General features: G+C 46.6%; 1 protein-coding gene across 1 annotated transcript in view; it reads left to right on the forward strand.

Moving 5' to 3' along the window:
* CASQ1 (calsequestrin 1) overlaps positions 1-1,419 on the forward strand; it is a 72,833-nt gene extending 71,414 nt beyond the window's left edge. The window contains exon 11 of the mRNA XM_077259323.1: positions 290-1,419. Within this exon, the coding sequence (XP_077115438.1) occupies positions 290-550 (261 nt within the window). The 3' untranslated portion in view covers positions 551-1,419. The remainder of the gene's footprint in view (positions 1-289) is intronic.
* The last annotated feature ends 22,992 nt before the right edge of the window (positions 1,420-24,411 follow it).

Here is a 24,411-nt window from a genome sequence, read left to right on the forward strand (position 1 = left end):
CATCTCCTGGCAAGAGTGGATACAAAGTGTGTCTGTTTCCTGGAGAACCTATCCTTTCCAGCATTACAAGACCAATCCAATGATTTGAATTTGAACTGTGTAATGTCTTGTTTAACCTGTGGTAGCACTTGAGGGAAATTGTTCTGCAGGTTCAATCAGTTGGAATTTCTGTAATTGGGCAACCTTTCCCAGCATAGATATGGTTGATATGGCAAGAATTAGTGATTCATATGGTAGCAAAATGGCAGTTTTTGATTAATAATGGAATTTTAAAACATTTCTCCCACAGGCCGATAGTGTTTGGATGGACATGGATGATGAAGAAGACCTGCCTTCAGTAGATGAACTAGAAGACTGGATTGAAGATGTTCTGGAAGGAGATATCAATACTGAAGAAGATGATGACGATGACGATGATGACGATGACGACGACGATGATGATGATGACGACGATGACGATGATGATGATGATGATGACGACGATGATGATGACGATGACGACGATGATGATGATGATGACGACGACGATGATGATGACGACGATGACTAAACGGTCATTGATTAAGTCGTTAGCATCTAACTAGTTATACGTACATTATTCACACGTCTAAAATCTTTAGTAACAACATATTTTTATATGATTTCTCAGAAGCTCATAAGCTTTACATTGACCCCAAAAATGTAACATCTACTTCAAATCGTAAAAATCAGCAGAAAAAATGGTTAACCCGTTGTTGTGGGCAAAGGGCATCTCTCAGGATATCTTCCATAAGCAAACAATGCCACCTAAAAATGTAAATTTCATGACCGCATGATGACTATATCTTCTATACACTCATGGAAAACCATCTAAGGCTCAAAAAGGCATAAGTATCCCAATACTAATGAAAACACATGAAATCGACAGACCCCCATTTCTGTTATATCAAAGCCAAACTAGTGGGCACAGCTGTCCACAGAAGTGCCAATTTACTAGTCAAGTGATTCAACTCCTTTAAAACAAGTTTCTAAGATGTTGGGGCTAAAGAAAAGTGGTTCAGACATTACTCCTTTTGATTATGCTAAGTAGATAAAGAGGGTTTTCAAGAGAAGAAGCTTATTTCAAAGGTGTTTTACACCCAATCACTGGCACTTTGGGGATGGGTGGGACATATTAGGGCATCTGTAAGTTGTTTCTAGTGATTAGCCCTTATCCCACTGTGTAGGCTAAAAAAAAAATTTGAAATGAGACATCAACCCCCCTCCATCTGTGGCGTGGATATAAAGTTGGACATTTTGAAAAAAATTGTTTCCTCTGGACATTTGATGTTCACACAAAATTTGTCTATGAATTTCATGCATCACTGTCAAGGTCTTAAAGGTTCTCTACTGTGACTTCTGTGGTACAAAACAATTCCCACAATTTGGAAAAAAGAAAAATGATAACACCCAAAACCTTGTATGTGTCTTTCTTGGGAATCATGATGGTGATGGCGTAGCTTTAGCCAGGCATGGAGGTAGCAGTTGGGGCCTAAAAAGTGGGATAACCCCTGCTGCACATCATATAGATTCTACATCCCAATAATCTAATTGGCGGTTGTCACCTGTTTGATGGTAGACCGAGGCCAACTGTTTTTTCACTCTAGGACTCTTGTGTTGTGTTTTCTACTCATTTGGCATCAGAAACCAATACATACACATATGAGCTGCGTAGGACTAATAAGATAGTAGATTCAGTGGATTCCATGCCAGCACAGATGCCATGGTAATGACTAACCAAGGCTGGAAGAATTTCATATAATTGGTGTTATAGTATGCAAATGAAGTAGGATTACCAGTGAAATGAAGCTATATGATAGACACCAGGCATCATGTTTTTTAATGATACAGCCTATAAGAAAGCTTCACGGCATGGAGAGTCCTAAGGTCTGGGTAGAGCTTTTCAAGATCACTGATTAAACAGATCTCTATGTCTGAGATGTGCATGGAGTTTTTCAAAACTGTTGATCTAACTCAATCACAGAGTATGAGTAGCTCTTTCTAACCTAACAGATCTCCATAAATGAAATTTGGGTGGGGTTTTCCATTACTGTCGACTAAACAAATCCTCATGACTAAGAGTTGACTGGAGTTTCCCATAATAGTTTACCTAACAAATCTCCATTAATTATTATTATTATTATACATTTTTACAGCACCATTTATTCTATGGTGCTTTACATGTGAAAAAGGGCAAATAAACACAAATACAATAAACATGAGCAAAAAACAAGGCACTAACAGGTACAGAAGGAGGGACGACCCTGCCCGCGAGGGCTCACAGTGTACAGGGGATGGGTGAAGATACACTAGGAGAGGGTAGAGCTGGTTGTGCGGCAGTTCAGTAGATTGAGGATCACTGCAGGCTGTAGGCTTGTCGGAAGAGGTGAGTCTTCAGGTTCTTGTTGAAGGTTTCTATGGTAGGCGAGAGTCTGATGTGTTGGGGTAGAGAGTTCCAGAGTATGGGGGAAGCACGGGAGAAGTCTTGGATGCGGTTGTGGGAAGAGGAGATAAGAGGGGATTAGAGAAGGAGATCTTGTGAGGATCGAAGGTTGCATTTAGGTAAGTACCTGGAGACCACGTCACAGATGCATTAATGAGATTTGTGTGAGGTTTTCCATTATTACTTACTGTATCTAACATCTCCATGACCAATATTTGGGTGGAGGATTCTATGACTGTTGACCTAATGAATCTTAAACACTTAGATAGGTGGGGCGTGTTTTACCACCATGGGCTACTCTCAACAGAAGTGATGGGTAAACATCCTAGTCCTGTAAGCAGGGGTATAACCATAAGAAAAACTTGAAGCTATAGTCACACATTGGCCATGATGTATGACATATTTGCCACCCCACTGAAGAACATCTGTAATACTTCCCGGGAAAAGGGGAAACATCCTGCATTAATCCTGTGGGCCAGAGAAAATCTCTTGAAAACACGCATCAAAGTGTGTGGCCTGAATAGAAGTATCGCTACAGTTGGCAATTATGGTGAGCTCATGTATCTTTTAGGAGGACACAAGCTCTATAAATTACCCATGATAGTTGGTGGTCTTGGTACAGATTTTTGCTTTTATGAAGTCTTCCGTAATCTGTAAAGACCAAGTAATGTCCCCTGATATAGTGAGTGGGGTGATGTGTCCCTAATGGGTGGGCCACAAGTCATTCTAAGTTGGCTAGGGAGGGTATAGCATTTCATGGCTAGGGCAACAAATTGAATCCTGGTCCCCAGCTAAAATTCAAAGTTGACAGTCCTACTAACTATACAGTGTCCTGGCCTGGCCCTGCTTAAATCACTCCACAGGTTGCGCCTCTTCTTATAGTTCTTGGAGAAGATTGTCAGAAGAGATCTGGTACAAGAGAGTGGGGTTATTTTTTACAGAGAAAGTAACAAATATACAGGGGTAATAGTAGGGATGGTCTCCTACAGTAGCAGCACAATGCCAAGATATCCTCCACCGCTGCCAATTGTCTGTCCAGTTTAGAATTATTTTTGTAAATCGACCGTCCCACAATGCAATGCTCAGAAAGGGGTTATCCCAGACTGCAGTCTATCAGTAAACAACAAGAGGAATAATTATATATAATATCTACTGAGTCTGGAGCTTATGCTATAATTACATGTCTTCTCTCTCTGTTTCACTTGGGGATCTGCACAGCGGATGATTCAGGCTCCACTACAGCAAAAAAATGATACCTGCCCAACTGATTGACAGGTGCGTCATTCAAAACAGTCCCCAGGAAGGAGACCAGATGCTAAGCAACTACTGATACTGGAAAATGTGCTGCTGCTCCCTATAGCAACAACACACATTTACTATTAGATATCCATCTATTTATCTTTCCATCATATATCTATCTCTCCATATCATGTATATGTAACGTCTGTGTGAGGCCACAGGCTCAGAAAGGCTACCTCAGACACACTTGGCACAAGCCACTCCATCTAGTAGATTCCAGAGAAAGCGAACACCCTTTCAGCATTATACAAGGATCTGGACTTACTATGGAGTCCAGTGGATTACTAAGTACAGAAGGGCTGCCGTCTGAGATGTGAACCAGAGGCAGCAATGGTCGCCAAGCAGGGTCAAAGCCGAGAAGTCACATAAAAGGAAAAAATCAGCCAGTGCAGCTGCACCAGCAGGACCGCCATAAGGGCATTACGGCCGTGACTGGCGTGTGGGGCCCGGTGGGCAGAGGGGGCCCGCATTGGGCCCCGTCTCATCTGCTCACCGGGCCCCTACTGGCAGCCGCAGGCTAAACCGGGCCCTTAGCGGCGCTGCAGCTGTTTAACACTATTGACGTGCGGGCCCTCGCCCGCACGTCAATAGTTAACAGCCGCCAGCCAATCTGAGGCTGGCAGCTGACGTCAGCCGCAGCGTGCATGTTGCCGGCGTCTGACGTCATTGTCAGTCGCCGGCGAGTGCGCGCTTCAGCTGCGTGGAGAGAGCAGGAGCGCGGCCAGGTAATCAGAACTTGATTTTTTTTTTCTTATTGAGAGCCGCGATCCGGGGGGCCCAGGGCAGAAAGCTGGACACAGGGGCAGAAAGCTGGACACAGGGGCAGAAAGCTGGACACAGGGGCAGAACGCTGGACACGGGCAGAACGCTGGACTCAGGGGCAGAACGCTGGACACAGGGGCAGAAAGCTGGACACGGGCAGAAAGCTGGACACGGGCAGAATGCTGGACATTGGGGCAGAATGCTGGACACGGGCAGAATGCTGGACACAGGGGCAGAAAGCAGGACACAGGGGCAGAATGCTGGACACAGGAGCAGAATGCTGGACACAGGGTCAGAAAGCTGGACACAGGAGCAGAATGCTGGACATGGGCAGAACGCTGGACACGGGCAGAACGCTGCACACAGGGGCAGAACGCTGGACACGGGCAAAAAGCTGGACACAGGGGCAGAATGCTGGACACAGGAGCAGAATGCTGGACACGGGCAGAAAGCTGGACACTGGTGCAGAATGCTGGACATGGGCAGAAAGCTGGACATCGGGGCAGAAAGCTGGACACAGGGGCAGAAAGCTGGACATTGAGGCAGAATGCTGGACACTGATGCAGAAAGCTGGACATTGGGGCAGAATGCTGGACACTGATGCAGAAAGCTGGACATTGGGGCAGAATGCTGGACACAGGGGCAGAAAGCTGGACATTGAGGCAGAATGCTGGACACTGATGCAGAAAGCTGGACATTGGGGCAGAATGCTGGACATAGGGGCAGAAAGCTGGACACGGGCAGATTGCTGGACACTGGGGCAGATTGCTGGACACTGGGGCAGAATGCTGGACACTGGGGCAGAATGCTGGACACGGGGCAGAATGGAGATACGAGGCGTGATTGGAGACACAGGGGGCAGGATGAAAGACATGGCGGCATGACTGGAGACAGATGGGGCAGGATTGGAAACAGATGGGGCAGAATGGAGACACAGGGGGCATGATTCCAGACATGGGGGCATGATTGGAGATGGGGCAGAATGGTGATACGGGCATGATTGGAGACACTGGGGGCAGGATTGGAGACAGATGGGGCAGGATCATGGGGCAGAATGGATATGATGGAGACAGATGGGGGCAGGATCGGGTGATCATATTGGGCAGGATGGGAGAACATATGGCTGACGCCAGGAATGAGACACACGGGGGCTAGGATGGCGAATTTTATTACCATAGGGGCTAATTAAGGGATATTATTACTGCAGTGATATATTTATTTTATTTTTTGAGTATACTGTTTTAAATGGAGGGGCGGTCCTATTACTGTGTAGAGTGATACTATGTTGCCTTCTTCATGTGGTGTAATGTAGAAGTTGGGAAAATTAAGTAATGTGTTCTGCAAGCGGAACTCAAGATAACGGTGTTATTTCCTGCAGAGACGAGCCCTGGCTGGATGAAGTGATGGCGATCTGTGCTGGATGAAAGATGAAGGACTTCACCTAGAGGCGTCACTGGTGAGTCAGTGTGTTACCTATACACTGACACTATACACTGTATACTATATATAGAGCTCCTGTGTATAATGTCACCAGTGATCACTGTATTACCTATATACTGTAACACTCGCGCCGAGACTGGTTGGCGCGGGCGCCTGGGGGTGTGGCCCCACTGGACCACAGACCAAACTTCCCTGGAAGGGGCGTAACTAAGTAGCTTCCTAGGTGTTCACTGGAGCCTCTGATGGTGAGGACAGACTTGTGCAATAGGAATCTACCAGGTACCACTCCAGGGTGCAGTCGGACTGTGGATGCTGATCCCACCGGGGACAAGACACAGACAGGCAGGCACGGTTGTGGCACTGGCTGACAGATGGGTTTGGCAGAAGCCCAGACGGGCGGACTGGCTTGACGGAGAGGCAGACGGGCGCGGCTGGTACTCAGGCAGACAGGCGGGCACGGCTGGCACTGGCAGACAGGACTGATACTCTGGTAGGAACTGGTATTCAGATGGTTGTATGGAAACAGGTAAGAACCCGTTCAGACTGGAGAACATAAAGAAACAGGTAGAGACCCGTACGGCAAGTTGCAGAATAAAGATAGAGCAAGAGTGGAAGCAAAGCAGAATCAGAGGAGGTGGAGTAAGAGCAGGAGGTGGAGCTAAGAGTAGAGAAGGAGAAGGCAGAGCTATGAGCAGAGAAGGAGAAGGCTGAGCAAAGAGTAGAGAAGGAGAAGGCAGAGCAGAGAGTAGAGAAGGAGAAGGCAGAGCCAAGGACGGAGCTGCAGGAGGCGGAGCCAAGAGCGGAGATGCTGGAGGCGGAGCCAAGAGCAGAGACGCTGGAGGCGGAGCCAATAGCGGAGATGCTGGAGGCGGAGCCAAGAGCGGAGATGCTGGAGGCGGAGCCAAGAGCGGAGACGCTGGAGGCGGAACCAAGAGCGGAGACGCTGGAGGAGGAGCCAAGAGCCAGAACCGCAGGAGGTAACGCCAAGAGCAAAAGAGTGCAGAACCACAGGTTGTAGCGAGGAAAGCTGAGAAGCACAGAACCACAGGTTGTGGCAGAACAGAGCAGAGAGATGCAGAACCACTGATAGTGGCAAGCAGAGCAGAGAGATAAGGCGGAGGTACACACAGCAGAGTGGGAAATGACAAATGACAAAAAAGGAACAGGAACGGACATAGACCAGAGTTCAGACAGGGACGGACACGGATACACAAACAGAACACAGCTGAAGGCCTGCAGTATTGCAGCCCTCTGAGACAGGAAACAGACACGACCTGGCAGCTCAGTAGCAAATGCTAACTGAGGGGAATAGTTTGCTCAGGCATCCTCCAATGGGTGAGGATGCCTTAAGTATCAGAGGCCTCAAGACTATTGGCCAGGAACACCCCAGGGAGGTGCACACAGTTTCAATAAGAATCCGGAGTGGCTGGCGCCGCCCCCCTATGCACACAGCCAGGAAGTGTACACAGAGCAAGCCGCCATGAAGCACATGGCATGGAGCCGGCAGCAGACAGATCTCACAGCATGGCACTGGGTGAGTGAGTTGATGTGACAGGCAGGTGGGGAACGGAAGGCCATGCAGTGATGCCGGCAGGGTTGTTACATATACTATATACAGAGCTCCTGTGTATAATGTCACTGGTGATCACTGTATTACCTGTACACAGACACTGCATACTAAGTACAGATCTCTTGTGTATAATGGCACTGATGGTGATAGTATTGTGGGTTTTTTTTATTACTGATCAGTATTGTATTATTCAGTCACTATGTGGTGGTAATATGTGGTCTGGTCATGATGTTGTGGTATTTGTTCCTTGTATTTGATATTATTCGATCACTGTGGTGGTAATATGTCATCTGATCATGGTGCTGTGGTATTTGTTCCTTGTATGTGGTATTATAGGTCATTTTAAAAATTGAAAAATAAATAAAAATATACCTAAATTGTATTGCATATTTTAACAAATATTTAATAGGTTACAGTAGAGTAGGGCCTGGCCAAAAGTGTCTACCTTGTCATTTTGGTGGCTTAAAAAATCTTTTGGCCAAAACAAAAGCTGCCGGCTATATGTGTGATCTGGTGATGGGAACTGTCAATGTGTGATAGGTGAGAAGTGGAGATTTTCCAAGAGAGAGCGGTGGGACTGTGGACAGTTCGAGGGGTGGAGCGTGGAGGCGGGGCTGGGGTGGAGCCTTGGCGGAGTCTCAACGGGGCCCCGAAAATTTTGCCAGTATGGGGCCCCGAAATTTCTAGTGGCAGCCCTGTGCACCAGGGCCCTGATGTAGATGGGGACCCTTGCAGGGCGGTTAATATTGAAGACAATCTGGCCTGTTGCTTGGAGTCCAAGGCTCCGGGGGCCCCTGGCCACATTGCCCTCATCATATGCGGCAGACAAGGAGCGAACAACATGCAGCACATCAGCATGTAGTACAAACCTGTGTCAGAGAAAAAGTTGCCGGAGATGAAGAAAGCCTCGGGGGGAACTTACGGAGTACTGAGTGTTTTTTGACATTTTGTTTCCAATGCACTGGTGAGAGGACAATGAGGGGGGTGGGAGAGGACAATGATGGGATGTGTGGGAGAGGGAAAAGATGGTATGTATGGTAGAGGGCAATGATGGTATGTGTGGTAGAGGGCAATGGTGGAATGTGTGGGAGAGGGCAGTGATGGGATGTGTGGGAGGGGGCAATGATTGGATGTGTGGGAGAGGGCAATGATGGGATGTGTGTTAGAGGGCAATGAAGGGATGTCTGGGAGAGGGCAATGATGCGATGAATGGGCGAGGACAATGATGGGATGAGTGGTAGAGGGCAATGATGGGATGTGTGGGAGAGGACAATGATGGGATGTGTGGTAGAGGGCAATGATGGGATGTGTGCTAGAGGGTAATGATGGATGTGTGGGAAAGGACAATGATGGGATGTATGAGAGAGTACAATGATGGATGTGTGGAAAAGGACAATGATGGAATGTGGAAGAGAGGACAATGATGGATGTGTGGAAGTGCATGATGATAATATGTGGAGGAGAGGACAATAATGAGATGTGAAGAAGAGGACTGTGATGGATGTTTGGGAGAGGACAATGATGGATGTGTGGTAGAAGGCAATGATAGGATATGTAGGAGAGAACAATGATGGGATGTGTGGGAGAGGACAATGATGGGGTGTGGAGAGGGCAATGATGGTCTATGTAAGAGAGGACAATGATGAGATGTATGGGAGAGGACAATGATGAGATGTGGGGTAGAGGACAACAATGGGATGTGGGTGAGATGAAAATTATGGGATGTGGGGGAGAGGACAATAATGGGATGTGAAAGAAAGGACAATGATGGATGTGTGGGAGAGGACAATGATGGGATGTCTGGAAGAGGGCAATGATGGGTTATGAGAGGGCAATGATGAGATATGTGAGAGAGGGAAATGATGGGATGTGAGAGAGGGCATTGATGGGCTGTCTCGTAGAGGGCAATGATGGGATGTCTCGGAGAGGACAATGATGGAATCTGTGGGAGAGGACAATGATGGATATGTGGGAAAGGGCAATGATGGGATGTCTGGGAGAGGGCAATAATGGGTTGTCTGGGAGATGTAAATGATGGGATGTGTGAGAGAGGGCAATGATGGGATGTCTGGGAGAGGGCAATAATGGGATGTGTGAAAGGGCAATGATGGAATGTGTGGGAGAGGGCAGTGATGGGATCTGTGGGAAAGGGCAATGATGGGATGTGGAGGAGAGGACAATGATTTGAAGACAATGATGGATGTGCAGAAAAAGACGATGAAGGGATGTGAGGGAAAGGACAATGATGGGATGTGTGGGAGAGGACAACGATTGGATGTGGAAGAGAAGATAATGATCTATGTGTGAGAGGACAATGATGGGATGTGGGGGAGAGGACAATTATGGGATGTGGGGGAGAGGACAATGATGGGATTTGGTTGAGAGGCCAATGATGGGGAGAGGACAATGATGGATGTGTGGGATAGGACAATGATGGGATGTGTGGGAGAGGGCAATGATGGGATGTGTGGGAGAGGACAATGATAGGATGTCTGGGAAAGGGCACTGATGGGATTTGTGTGAAAGGGCAATGATGGGATGTGTGGGAGTACAATGATGGGATGTGGAGGAGAGGACAATGATGGGACGTGGAGGAGAGAACAATGATGAGATGTGAAGGAGAGGACTATTACGGATGTGTGGGAAAGGACAATGATGGATGTGGGGGAGAGGGCAATGATGGGTGTATGTAAGGGCCGTGATAAGATGTGTAAGAGAAGACAATGATGGGATGTGGGGGAGAGGACAATGATGGGATGCACGGGAGAGGACAGTGATGGATGTGGGGAGAGGATAATGATAGATGTGTTTGAGAGGACAATGATGGGACATGTGGGAGAGGACAGTGATGGATGTGTTGGGAGAGGACACTGATGGGATGTGGAGGGAGAGGACAATTATGGGATATGGGAGAGAGGACAATGATGTGATCTGTGGGAGAGAGCAATGATTGGATGTGTGGGAGGACAATGATGAAATTTGGAGGAGAGAACAATGATTTGAAGACAATGATGGATGTGCGGGAGAGGATGATGATGGCATGTGGAGGAGAGGATGAAAATGGGATGTGGAGGAGAGAACAATGATGGGATGTGGAGAAGAGAACAATGATGAGATGTGGAGGAGAGGACAATGATAGATGTGGGGGAGAGGGCATTGATGGGATGTGTAGGAGAGGACAATGGTAGGATGTGAAAGGGGACAATGATGAGATGTGAGGGAGAAGACAATGATGGGATGTCTGGGAAAGGACAATGATGGATGTGTGGGAGAGGACAATGATTGATGTGTGAGAGAGGACAATGATGGGATGTGGGGAGAGGGCAATTATGGAATGTGGGGAGAGGATAATGATGGGATTTGGTTCAGAGGCCAAAGATAGGGAGAGGACAATGATGGATATGTGGGAGAGAGCAATGATGGGATGTGTGGGAGAGGGCAATGATGTGATGTGTGGGAGAGGGCAATCATAGGATCTGTGGGGAAGGGCAATGATGGGATGTCTGGGAGAGGGCAATGATGGGATCTGTGGGAGAGGGCAATGATGGAATGTGTGGGAGAAGGCAATGATGGGATGTGTGGGAGAGAGCAATGATGGGATGTATGGGAGGACAATGATGGGATGTGGATGAGAGGACAATGATTTGAGGACATCAAAATAGTAGAGAGACAGCGCTCCATCCGGGTGTAGTAATTTAAGAAAAAAAGTTTATTCTGCCGTAGTGAAGCAACATTTCGACCATATAGGTCTTTTTCAAGCATACAATACAATGCATAGGGACAGCTTAAATAGTGTGAATGCCACACAGTGCACCAATCACCATCAAGCCACAGCCCACAGTACAATTTTTACATAATAATACAAAAAACAAACATCAACAAACACATGTGTAATAAAAATCCTCAATCGTACATCTATTCACCATATATATGTTATAGATAATCTACATACACTAGTAATTTACATTATGTTTACAATTCTATTGACAAATCAGCTCAGTGCATTATGGTTTCCATAGGAATCACCAACCAATTCAAAGAGTCCCATCTAGATTATTCAGAAATGTCTGGGCCAATGAACTCCTTCAAAAAAGAGGCGCCAAATATATCAAGATACCTATCCACGGTCTTTATACAATGAGGCACATATAGTTCTACCAATAAGGCACATCCTATCATGCAGCGATCATACCTGCGTCATCCCCTCACGTCATCTCTGCAGGCCTACCGCCAAATCGCCAGTCTCATTGGAGCCGCATCATGAGTGCGCAGGCGCACATCCCGGAAGAATGCCAATTTGGTTACTCGCTGAATTATATGTGGACAGATTGGTAGGATTATAAGGAAACATTGGGTTCTTTTACAACGCGGTCTGCCATCCGTTCCTAGTTTTGGAACATATCCTATGATGTCCTTCAGAAGGGGATGTAATTTGGTGAATAGACGTACGATTGAGGATTTTTATTACACGTGTTTGATGTTTGTTTTTTGCATTATTATGTAAAAATTGTACTGTGGGCTGTGGCTTGATGGTGATTGGTGCACTGTGTGGCATTCACACTATTTAAGCTGGCCCTATGCATGGTATTGTATGCTTGAAAAAGACCTTTATGGTCGATATGTTGCTTCACTATGGCAGAATAAACTTTTTTTCTTAAATTACTACACCTGGATGGAGCGCTGTCTCTCTACTATTTGGATTGCTTGGACTATCCAGGAAGGTTCCTTGGACCTGGAACGGGTGCCCCAATAAGTGAGTGCTGTCAGCCTTCCTCTTCTTTTGGAATGATTTGAGGACAATGATGGATGTGTGGGAGAGGACGGTGATAGGATGTGGAGGAGAGAACAATGATGGGATGTGGAGGAGAGGACAATGATGAGATTTGGAGAGAAATATGACGGATGTGTGACAGAGGACAATAATGGATGTGGGGTAGATAGCAATGATGGGATGTGTAGGAGAGGACAATGATGGGATGTGAGGGAGAGGACAATGATGGGATGCGGAAGAGAGGACAATGATGGATGTGTGGGAGAGGACAATGATGGGATATGGGGGAGAGGACAATTATGGGATGTGGGGAGAGGATAATGATGGGATTTGGTTTAAAGGCCAATGATGCAATGATGGGTTAGAAGACAATGATGATATGTGGGAGAGGGCAATGATGGGATGTGTGGGAGACGGCAATGATGGGATCTGTGGGAAAGAGCAATGATGATATCTCTGGGAAAGGGCAATGATGGGATTTGTGGGAAAGGGCAATGATCGGATGTGTGGGAGAGGCAATGATGGGATGTGTGGGAGAGGGCAATGATGGGATCTGTGGTAGAGGGCAATGATGGAATGTGTGGGAGAAGGCAATGATGGGATGTGAGGGAGAGAGCAATGATGGGATGTATTGGACAGTGATGGGATGTGGAGAAGACGATGATGGATGTGCGGGAGAGGATGATGATGGGATGTGGAGGAGAGGACAATGATGGGATGTGGAGGAGAGAACAATGATGGGATGTGGAGGAGAGGACAATGAAGAGATGTGGAGGAGAGGACTATGATGGATGTGTGAGAGGACAATAATGGATGTGGGGTAGATGGCAATGATGGGATGTGTAGGAGAGGACAATGATGGGATGTGAGGAAGAGGACAATGATAGAATGCGGAAGAGAGGACAATGATGGATGTGTGGGAGAGGACAATGATGGGATATGGGGAAGAGGACAATGATGGGATGTGGGGGAGAGGGCAATTATGGGATCTGTGGGAAAGAGTAATGATGGGATCTGTGGGAAAGGGCAATGATGGAATGTGTGGGAGAGGCAATGATGGAATGTGTGGGAGAGGGCAATGATGGGATCTGTGGTAGAGGGCAATGATGGAATGTGTGGGAGAAGGCAATGATGGGATGTATGGGAGAGAGCAATGATGGGATGTATGGGAGGACAGTGATGAGATGTGGAGAAGACAATGATTTGAGGACAATGATGGATGTGCGGGAGAGGACGGTGATGGGATGTGGAGGAGAGGACAGTGATGGATTGTGGAGGAGAGGACAGTGATGGGATGTGGAGGAGAGAACAATGATGGGATGTGGAGGAGAGGACAATGATGAGATGTGGAGGAGAGGACTATGACAGATGTGTGAGAGAGGACAATAATAGATGTGGGGTAGATGGCAAGGATGGGATGTGTAGGAGAGGACAATGATGGGACGTGAGGGAGAGGACAATGATGGGATGCGGACAAGAGGACAATGATGGATGTGTGGGAGAGGACCATGAGGGGATATGGGGGAGAGGATAATGATGGGATGTGGGAAGAGGGCAATTATGGGATGTTGGGGAGAGGACAATGATGGGATTTGGTTGAGAGGCAAATGATGGGAGAGAAGACAATGATGGTATGTGGGAGACGGTAATGATGGGATCTGTGGGAAAGAGCAATGATGGGATCTGTGGGAAAGGCCAATGATGGAATTTGTGAGAAAGGGCAATGATGGGATGTGTGAGAGAGGGTAATGTGTTGTGAATTAGACTTTTTTGGCTCCCTCTTGTGGTCACTAGTGATATGACTCTGGGATTGTCTTTCCTCAGTTTGGCACCCACCTGGGTCGTTAGTCCAGGGGTGTTGCTATATGAACTTCCTGAATTCTCAGTCTGGTGCCTGGCATCGTTGTAATCAGTTCTTTCTGTTTGCTCCTGTCTGCTGGTCTTGGTTCTTGCAAAATTAAGCTAAGTCCTGCTTCCTTGTTTTTTGGTTATTTGTATTGCTCTTATTTTTTGTCCAGCTTGTACTAAATGTGATTTCTGATTTTGCTGGAAGCTCTAGGGGGCTGGTATTCTCCCCCCGGGCCGTTAGACGGTTCGGGGGTTCTTGAATATCCAGCGTGGATATTTTTGATAGGGTTTTTGCTAACCGTATAAGTCATCTTACTATATTCTGCTATTAGTCAGTGGGCCTCTCTTTGCTAAATACCTAGTTCATTCTTACGTTTGTCTTTTCTTCTTACCTCACTGTTATTATTTGTTGGGGGCTTGTATCCAACTTTTGGGGTCTTTTCTCTGGAGGCAAGAAAGGTCTATCTTTTCCCTTCTAGGGTTAGTTAGTTCTCCGGCTGGCGCGAGACGTCTAGAACCAACGTAGGCACGTTCCCCGGCTGCTGCTATTTGTGGTGCTAGGATTAGATATACGGTCAGCCCAGTTACCACTGCCCTATGAGCTGGTTTTTTGTGTTTGCAGACTTGGTATTTATTTATGAGACCCTCTGCCATTGGGGTCATAACAGTAATGATGGGATCTGTGGGAGAGAGCAATGATGGAATGTGTGGGAGAAGGCCATGATGGGATGTGTGGGAGAGATCAATAATGGGATGTGTTATGACCTGGTGGTTACGGAGAAGCACTGATATGACCTGGTGGGTAAAATGAATAATGGACAAGCTCTGAGGAGGTGGTAGCTTTACTGACCGCAGTTCCTAATCCTAACACCAACACTAGAAATAGCCGTGGAGTGTTCCTGACTCTCCCTAGACACCTCGTCACAGCCTAAGAACTAACTACCCCTAAAGATGGAAACAGAAAACTATCTTGCCTCAGAGAAATTCCCAAAAGGAAAGATAGCCCCCCCACAAATATTAACTGTGAGAAGAGAGGGAAATGACATACACAGAGATGAAAACAGATTTTAGCAAAGGAGACCAATTTCTAATCTAGATAGACAGAAATAGAAAAGGATACTGTGCGGTCAGTATTAAAAACTAAAAATCCACGCAGAGTTTACAAAAATGATCTCCACACCGACTCACGGTGTGGAGGGGCAAATCTGCTTCCCCAGAGCTTCCAGCTAGCCTGAATAATTCATAATGACAAGCTGGACAAAAAGAAACATAACTTAAACTGAGCAGTAAAGTCCAAAGCAAATGGACAACCCAAGAACTAGCAAGAACTTATCTTATTCTGAAATGGACAGGCCATCAGAGAAATCCAAGGAGAGATCTGAATCCAACCCAGAGAACATTGACAGCTGGCATGGACTACAGACCAGAGCCAAGTTAAATAGCAAGACCAGGGAAGCCGATTAGTGAGAGCAGCTGCTGCGGCTAAACTCAAGGAGCAGCAGTTCCACTTGAAAGCACCAGAGGGAGCCCAAGGGCAGAACTCACAAAAGTACCATTCATAACCACAGGAGGGAGCCCAAGAACGGAATTCACAACAGTACCCCCCCCCTTGAGGAGGGGTCACCGAACCCTCACCAGAGCCCCCAGGCCGATCAGGACGAGCCAAATGAAAAGCACGAACCAAATCGGCAGCATGGACGTCGGAGGCAAAAACCCAAGAATTATCCTCCTGGCCATAACCCTTCCACTTGACCAGATACTGAAGCTTCCGCCTCGAAAGACGAGAATCCAAAATCTTCTCCACCACATATTCCAACTCCCCCTCAACCAACACCGGAGCAGGAGGGTCAACGGAGGGGACCATGGGCACCACATATCTCCGCAACAAAGATCTATGGAACACATTATGAATGGAAAAAGAAGCTGGAAGGGCCAAACGAAAAGACACCGGATTGATAATTTCAGAAATCTTATAAGGACCAATAAAGCGAGGCTTGAACTTAGGGGAAGAAACCTTCATAGGAACATTACGAGAAGACAACCAGACCAAATCCCCAACACGAAGCCGGGGACCAACGCACCGACGACGGTTAGCAAAACGTTGAGCCCTTTCCTGAGACAACGTCAAATTGTCCACCACATGAGTCCAAATCCGCTGCAACCTGTCCACCACAGAATCCACACCAGGACAGTCCGAAGGCTCAACCTGCCCCGAAGAAAAACGAGGATGAAAACCGAAGTTACAAAAGAAAGGCGAAACCAAGGTAGCCGAACTAGCCCGATTATTAAGGGCAAACTCGGCCAACGGCAAGAAGGTCACCCAATCATCCTGATCAGCAGACACAAAGCATCTCAAATAGGTTTCCAAGGTCTGATTGGTTCGCTCCGTTTGGCCATTTGTCTGAGGATGAAATGCTGACGAAAAAGACAAATCAATGCCCATTCTAGCACAAACGGACCGCCAAAACCTAGAAACAAACTGGGAACCTCTGTCAGACACAATATTCTCCGGAATGCCATGCAAACGAACCACATGCTGAAAGAATAATGGAACCAAATCAGAGGAGGGAGGCAACTTAGGCAAAGGTACCAAATGGACCATCTTAGAAAACCGGTCACAAACCACCCAGATGACAGACATCTTCTGAGAAACAGGAAGATCAGAAATAAGATCCATGGAATTATGCGTCCAGGGCCTCCCAGGGACCGGCAAAGGCAAAAGCAACCCACTAGCACGGGAACAGCAGGGCTTGGCCCGGGCACAGGTCCCACAGGACTGCACGAAAGAACGCACATCCCACGACAAGGAAGGCCACCAAAAGGACCTGGCAACCAAATCTCTGGTACCAAAAATCCCAGGATGACCAGCCAATACAGAACAATGAATCTCAGAAATTACCTTATTAGTCCATCTATCAGGAACAAACAGTTTCCCCACTGGACAGCGGTCAGGTTTATCAGCCTGAAACTCCTGAAGCACCCGCCGCAAATCAGGGGAGATGGCAGAAAGAATCACCCCCTCCTTGAGAATACCAGCCGGCTCAAGGACTCCCGGAGAATCAGGCTAAAAACTCCTAGAAAAGGCATCAGCCTTCACATTCTTAGATCCCGGAAGATACGAGACCACAAAATCAAAACGGGAGAAAAACAGAGACCATCGAGCTTGTCTAGTATTCAACCGCTTGGCAGACTCGAGGTAAATCAGATTCTTATGGTCGGTCAAGACCACAATGCGATGCTTAGCTCCCTCAAGCCAATGTCGCCACTCCTCAAATGCCCACTTCATAGGCAACAATTCCCGATTGCCGACATCATAATTACGCTCAGCAGGCGAAAACTTTCTGGAGAAGAAAGCACACGGTTTCATCAAAGAGCCATCAGAACCTCTCTGAGACAAAACGGCCCCTGCCCCAATCTCAGAAACGTCAACCTCAACCTGAAAAGGGAGAGAAACATCTGGCTGACGCAGCACAGGGGCAGAAGTAAAATGACGTTTAAGCTCTTGAAAGGCCTCCACAGCCGCAGAGGACCAATTCACCACATCAGCACCTTTCTTCGTCAAATCGGTCAGAGGTTTAACCACACTAGAAAAATTAGCAATGAAGCAGCGATAAAAATTAGCAAAGCCCAAAAATTTCTGAAGGCTTTTCACAGATGTGGGTTGAGTCCAATCATGAATGGCCTGGACCTTAACAGGGTCCATTTCAATAGCCGAGGGAGAAAAAATGAAACCCAAAAAAGAAACCTTCTGAACTCCAAAAAGGCACTTAGACCCCTTCACAAACAATACATTAGCACGAATGATCTGAAATACCATCCTGACCTGCTTCACATGAGACTCCCAATCATCGGAAAAAAACAAAATATCATCCAAATATACAATCATGAATTTATCCAGATAATCCCGGAAAATATCATGCATAAAGAACTGAAACACAGATGGAGCATTAGAGAGCCCGAAAGGCATCACAAGATATTCAAAATGGCCTTCGGGCGTATTAAATGCTGTTTTCCATTCATCACCCTGTTTAATACGAACAAGATTATACGCCCCTCGAAGGTCGATCTTGGTAAACCAGCTAGCCCTCTTAATCCGAGCAAACAAATCAGAAAGCAAAGGTAAAGGGTACTGGAATTTGACCGTGATCTTATTGAGAAGGCGATAATCTATACAGGGCCTCAAGGAGCCATCCTTCTTGGCAACAAAAAAGAACCCTGCTCCCAACGGTGACGAAGACGGGCGAATATGCCCCTTCTCTAAGGACTCCTTTACATAACTCCGCATAGCGGCATGCTCTGGCACAGATAGATTGAAGAGTCGACCCTTAGGGAACTTACAGCCAGGAATCAAGTCAATAGCACAATCACAGTCCCTATGAGGAGGTAGGGAACTGGACTTGGGCTCATCAAATATATCCTGGAAATCCGATAAAAACTCAGGAACTTCAGAAGATGGGGAAGAGGAAATTGACATCAAAGGAATATCACAATGTATCCCTTGGCAACCCCAACTAGTCACAGACATGGATTTCCAATCCAGCACCGGATTATGTAGCTGTAACCATGGAAAACCCAGCACAACAACATCATGCAAATTATGCAACACCAAAAAGCGAATATTTTCCTGATGTGCTGGAGCCATGTACATGGTCAACTGTGTCCAGTACTGAGGTTTATTCTTGGCCAATGGCGTAGCATCTATCCCCCTCAAGGGAATAGGGCTCTGCAAAGGCTCCAAGGAAAAACCACAGCATTTGGCAAATTCTAAGTCCATTAAGTTCAGGGCAGCGCCAGAATCCACAAATGCCATTACAGAAAAGGATGACAATGAGCAAATCAGGGTAACAGACCAGAGAAATTTAGGCTGTACAGTACTAATGGTAACAGACCTAGCGACCCTCTTAGTACGCTTCGGGCAATCAGAAATAGCATGAGGAGAGTCACCACAGTAAAAACACAGCCCATTCTGACGTCTGAATTCCTGCCGTTCTGCTCTAGTCAAAATCCTATCACATTGCATAGGCTCAGGACTCAGCCCAGAGGACACCGCCATATGGTGCACCACCTTACGCTCGCACAGGCGCCGATCAATCTGAATGGCCAGAGACATCGATTCGTTCAAACCAGCAGGTGTGGGGAACCCCACCATAACATCTTTAAGGGCTTCAGAAAGACCCTTTCTGAAAATAGCTGTTAGGGCATCCTCATTCCATTTTGTGAGGACAGACCACTTTCTAAATTTCTGCTTCCTGACCTTGACACAGAGCCAGCAAGATTTTTTCTGCCTGATCCACAGAATTAGGTTCGTCATACAGCATTCCAAGTGCTTGAAAAAATGCGTCCACATTGAGCAATGCAGGATTCCCTGGCTCAAGGGAGAATGCCCAATCCTGCGGATCTCCACGCAGCAGAGAAATGACAATCTTCACCTGCTGAATGGGGTCACCAGAGGAGCGGGGTTTCAGAGCAAAAAACAATCTGCAATTATTTTTAAAGTTCAGAAATTTAGATCGATCCCCAGAAAACAAATCAGGAATAGGAATTTTAGGCTCAGAAACAGGAGTCTGAACAACATAATCTTGGATACTCTGTACCCTTGCAGCGAGATGATCGACACGCGAGGACAGAGCCTGAACCTCCATATCAGCACCAGAATCCTGAACCACCCAAAGATTAAGGGGAAAAAAAAGACAAAACAAGCTGCAAAGGAAAAAAAAATGGCTCAGAATTTTCTTTTCCCTTTTTTGAGATGCATTCAACACATTGTGGGCCAGCTGTACTGTTATGACCTGGTGGTTACGGAGAAGCACTGATATGACCTGGTGGGTAAAATGAATAATGGACAAGCTCTGAGGAGGTGGTAGCTTTACTGACCACAGTTCCTAATCCTAACACCAACACTAGAAATAGCCGTGGAGTGTTCCTGACTCTCCCTAGACACCTCGTCACAGCCTAAGAACTAACTACCCCTAAAGATGGAAACAGAAAACTATCTTGCCTCAGAGAAATTCCCAAAAGGAAAGATAGCCCCCCCACAAATATTAACTGTGAGTAGAGAGGGAAATGACATACACAGAGATGAAAACAGATTTTAGCAAAGGAGGCCAATTTCTAATCTAGATAGACAGAAATAGAAAAGGATACTGTGCGGTCAGTATTAAAAACTAAAAATCCACGCAGAGTTTACAAAAATGATCTCCACACCGACTCACGGTGTGGAGGGGCAAGTCTGCTTCCCCAGAGCTTCCAGCTAGCCTGAATAATTCATAATGACAAGCTGGACAAAAAGAAACATAACTTAAACTGAGCAGTAAAGTCCAAAGCAAATGGACAACCCAAGAACTAGCAAGAACTTATCTTATTCTGAAATGGACAGGCCATCAGAGAAATCCAAGGAGAGATCTGAATCCAACCCAGAGAACATTGACAGCTGGCATGGACTACAGACCAGAGCCAAGTTAAATAGCAAGACCAGGGAAGCCGATTAGTGAGAGCAGCTGCTGCGGCTAAACTCAAGGAGCAGCAGTTCCACTTGAAAGCACCAGAGGGAGCCCAAAGGCAAAACTCACAAAAGTACCATTCATAACCACAGGAGGGAGCCCAAGAACGGAATTCACAACAGGGATGTATGGGAGGATAGTGATGGGATGTGGAGAAGACAATGATTTGAGGACAATGATGGATGTGTGGGTGAGGATGATGATGGGATGTGGAGGAGAGGACAATGATGGGATGTGGGGAGACGACAATGATGGGATGTGTGGGAAAGGACAATGATGGATGTGAGGGAGAGGACAATGATGGATGTGGGGGAGATAACAATGATGGGATGTGGAAGAAAGGACAATGATGGATGTGTGAAAGAGGAAAATGAATGGATTTGGGGGAGAGGCCAATGATGGGGAGAGGCCAATGATGGATGTGTGGGAGAGGACAATGATGGATGTGTGGGAGAGGACAATGATGGGATGTGGGGGAGAGGACGTTGATGAATGTGTGGGAGGGGAAAATGATTGGATGTGTGGGAGAGGGCAGTAATGGGATTTGTGGGAGAGGGCAATGATTGGATATGTGGGAGGACAATGATGGGCTGTGAAAGAGAGGACAATGATTTGAGGACAATGATAGATGTGTGAAAGAGGATGATGATGGGATGTGGAGGAGAGGACAATGATGGGATGTGGAGGAGAGGAATATGATGGATGTGTTAAAGAGGACAATGATGGATGTGGGGGAGAGGGCAATGATGAGATTTGTGGGAGAGGACAATGATGTGATGTGAGGGAGAGGACAATGATGGGATGTGTGGGAGAGGACAATGATGGATGTGCAGGAGAGGACAATGATTTGAGGACAATGTTTAATGTGCAGGAGAGGACGATGATGGGTTGTGGAGGAGAGTACAATGATAGGATGTGGAGGAGAGGACAATGATGCGATGTGGAGGAGAGGACAATGATGAGATGTGGAGAGGACTATGATAAGATGTGGAGAAGATTATGAGGCATGTCTGCGAGAGAATAATGATGGATGTGGGGGGAGGGCATTAATGGATGTTTGGGAGAGGGCAATGATGAGATGTTTGGGAGAGGGCCATGATGGGATGTGTAAGAGAGGACAATGATGGGATGTGAGCGAGAGGACAATGATGAGATGTGTGAGAGAAGACAATGATGGATGTGGGGGAGACGACAATGATGGATGTGGGAGAGATGACAATGATGGGATGTGGATGAAAGGACAATGATGGATGTGTGGAAGAGGATAATGATGGGATTTGGGGGAGAGGCCAATGATGGGGAGAGGCCAATGATGGATGTGTGGGAGAAAACAATGATGGATGTGTGGAAGAGGACAATGATGGGATGTGGAGGAGAGTGGGAAAGTAGAGGGTAAGCTGCATAAGACACTTTGTAATGAACTGCAAAGTGGGAGAAAAAGCTGTCTGGGACTTGTCATGAATTGGGAGCAGCGGAGGATGTTCAGTACCTGATCATGTCTTCTCCCACCCCCAAATTCATTATGATGCTTTCAAGGATTCAAGGACTAATAATGAATGAGGCGGACACAGGACAGGGATTTAGGCTTGGTGTACACGTTCAGGTTTTGCTGCAGAAAATTCTACTGCTTATACTAATTTGCTGGCAGGAAGAAAGCTGTGTATAATCATTTTTTACCAAGTTTTTGCCATGCTTTTGTTGCATATTTTCCTCACTCTTTAGTATAGGTAAAATACGCTGCAAGAATAATTGACATTATGCAGATTTTAATTTGCTGCAAATCTGCAAGGGAAAAATAAGCATGAGACTTCAGGGATCTCATTTACGCTACGTTCACATTTGCGGTCAGCGCCGCAGCGTCGGGCGCCGCAGCGGCGCCGCATGCGTCATGCGCCCCTATATTTAACATGGGGGCGCATGGACATGCGTTGTGCTGCGTTTTGCGCCGCATGGCCGCAAGCGTTGGACGCAAGAAACGCATCAAGTTGCATTTTTCTTGCGTCCAACTTTCGGCCAAAAACGACGCATGCGGCGTAAAACGCAGCGTTTTAGCGTGCGTTTTGCCGCGTTTTTGTTTGCGTTGTGCGCTGCGGCGCCGACGCTGCGGCGCACAACGCAAATGTTAACGTAGCCTTACTTTGCTTGTACTGTCAAATTTTGCATATTTTCCATAACAAAAACGTTGTGTGTGCACATAGCCTTATAGTTAATTGGGGAGAGTAACAGGGACTGAATAATTTATATCTATTGGGTGGTGGATATTATAGTTAATGGGGGGCACAGTGCTGCTTAACACTTTATATTTTGATTGGTGTGTGGCTAATAGTATATTAATGGTGGGGTACATATCTGTAGTCAGGGGGAGACACGTATGTATACAATATATGTGACCTTGTTATTTTCAGGGCTGTGGTGGCATGGCTGGGGGATGTCAACATGAGGGTCTGTCCTGATGGAGAAGCAGCAGGAAATGATTCTAATCAGATGAGACTTCAACAGTAAAGGTACCTTCACACTAAACGATATCGCTAGCGATCCGTGACGTTGCAGCGTCCTGGCTAGAGATATCGTTTAGTTTGACACGCAGCAGCGATCAGGATCCTGCTGTGATATCGCTGGTCGTTGAACAAAGTTCAGAACTTTATTTGGTCGTCAGACCGGCGTGTATCGTCGTGTTTGACACCAAAAGCAACGATACCAGCGATGTTTTACACTGGTAACGAGGGTAAACATCGGGTTACTAAGCGCAGGGCCGCGCTTAGTAACCCGATGTTTACCCTGGCTACCAGTGTAAAATGTAAAAAAAACAAACTACATACTCACCTTCGCGTCCCCCGGCGTCCGCTTCCCACACTGACTGAGCGCCGTAAAGTGAAAGTGAAAGCACAGCACAGTGGCGACGTCACCGCTCTGCTGTTAGGGCCGGCGCTCAGTCAGTGCAGGAAGCGGACGCCGGGGACGCGAATGTAAGTATGTACTGTTTTTTTTTTTTACATTTTACGCTGGTAACCAGGGTAAACATCGGGTTACTAAGTGCGGCCCTGCGCTTAGTAACCCGATGTTTACCCTGGTTACCCGGGGACCTCGGCATCGTTGGTCGCTGGAGAGCGGTCTGTGTGACAGCTCTCCAGCGATCAAACAGCGACGCTGCAGCGATCGGCATCGTTGTCGCTATCGCTGCAGTGTCGCTTAATGTGAAGGTACCTTAAGTACCTGGATGTAAATATTATTCTGTATCTGCGCTATGTGACATGGAGTGATAATGTTATCTGTAAAATCCCTTTTGCTGCATTCTCACATTGATGTGATATGTCCATGTGCTGCTAAAAAAATTTTATCAGATGGCACACAGACTCGTAAGAGATTTATAGGTACATTCGCACATCCATGAAAATCAAGGCTCTGAGAATGAGATTGGTGAGGATCAGAGAATGTTCTGTTCTCATCTGATTTTGAGGATCAGAATAGGACATGCTCAATGAATCTGTAAAAGTGCACTGCACACAGATACAGGAATGTAGCCTTTTATATGTATAGCACAGTCCCTTGGTATATAGTGTACTCACTTATTATGTATAGCACAGTCCCTTGGTATATAGTGTACTCACTTATTATGTATAGCACAGTCCATTAGTATATAGTGCACTCACTTATTATGTATAGCACAGTCCCTTGGTATATAGTGTACTCACTTATTATGTATAGCACAGTCCGTTAGTATGTAGTGTACTCACTTATTATGTATAGCACAGTCCCTTAG

Source organism: Ranitomeya variabilis, chromosome 1 (genome assembly GCF_051348905.1).
Source record: "Ranitomeya variabilis isolate aRanVar5 chromosome 1, aRanVar5.hap1, whole genome shotgun sequence".
Classification (NCBI taxonomy): domain Eukaryota; kingdom Metazoa; phylum Chordata; class Amphibia; order Anura; family Dendrobatidae; genus Ranitomeya; species Ranitomeya variabilis.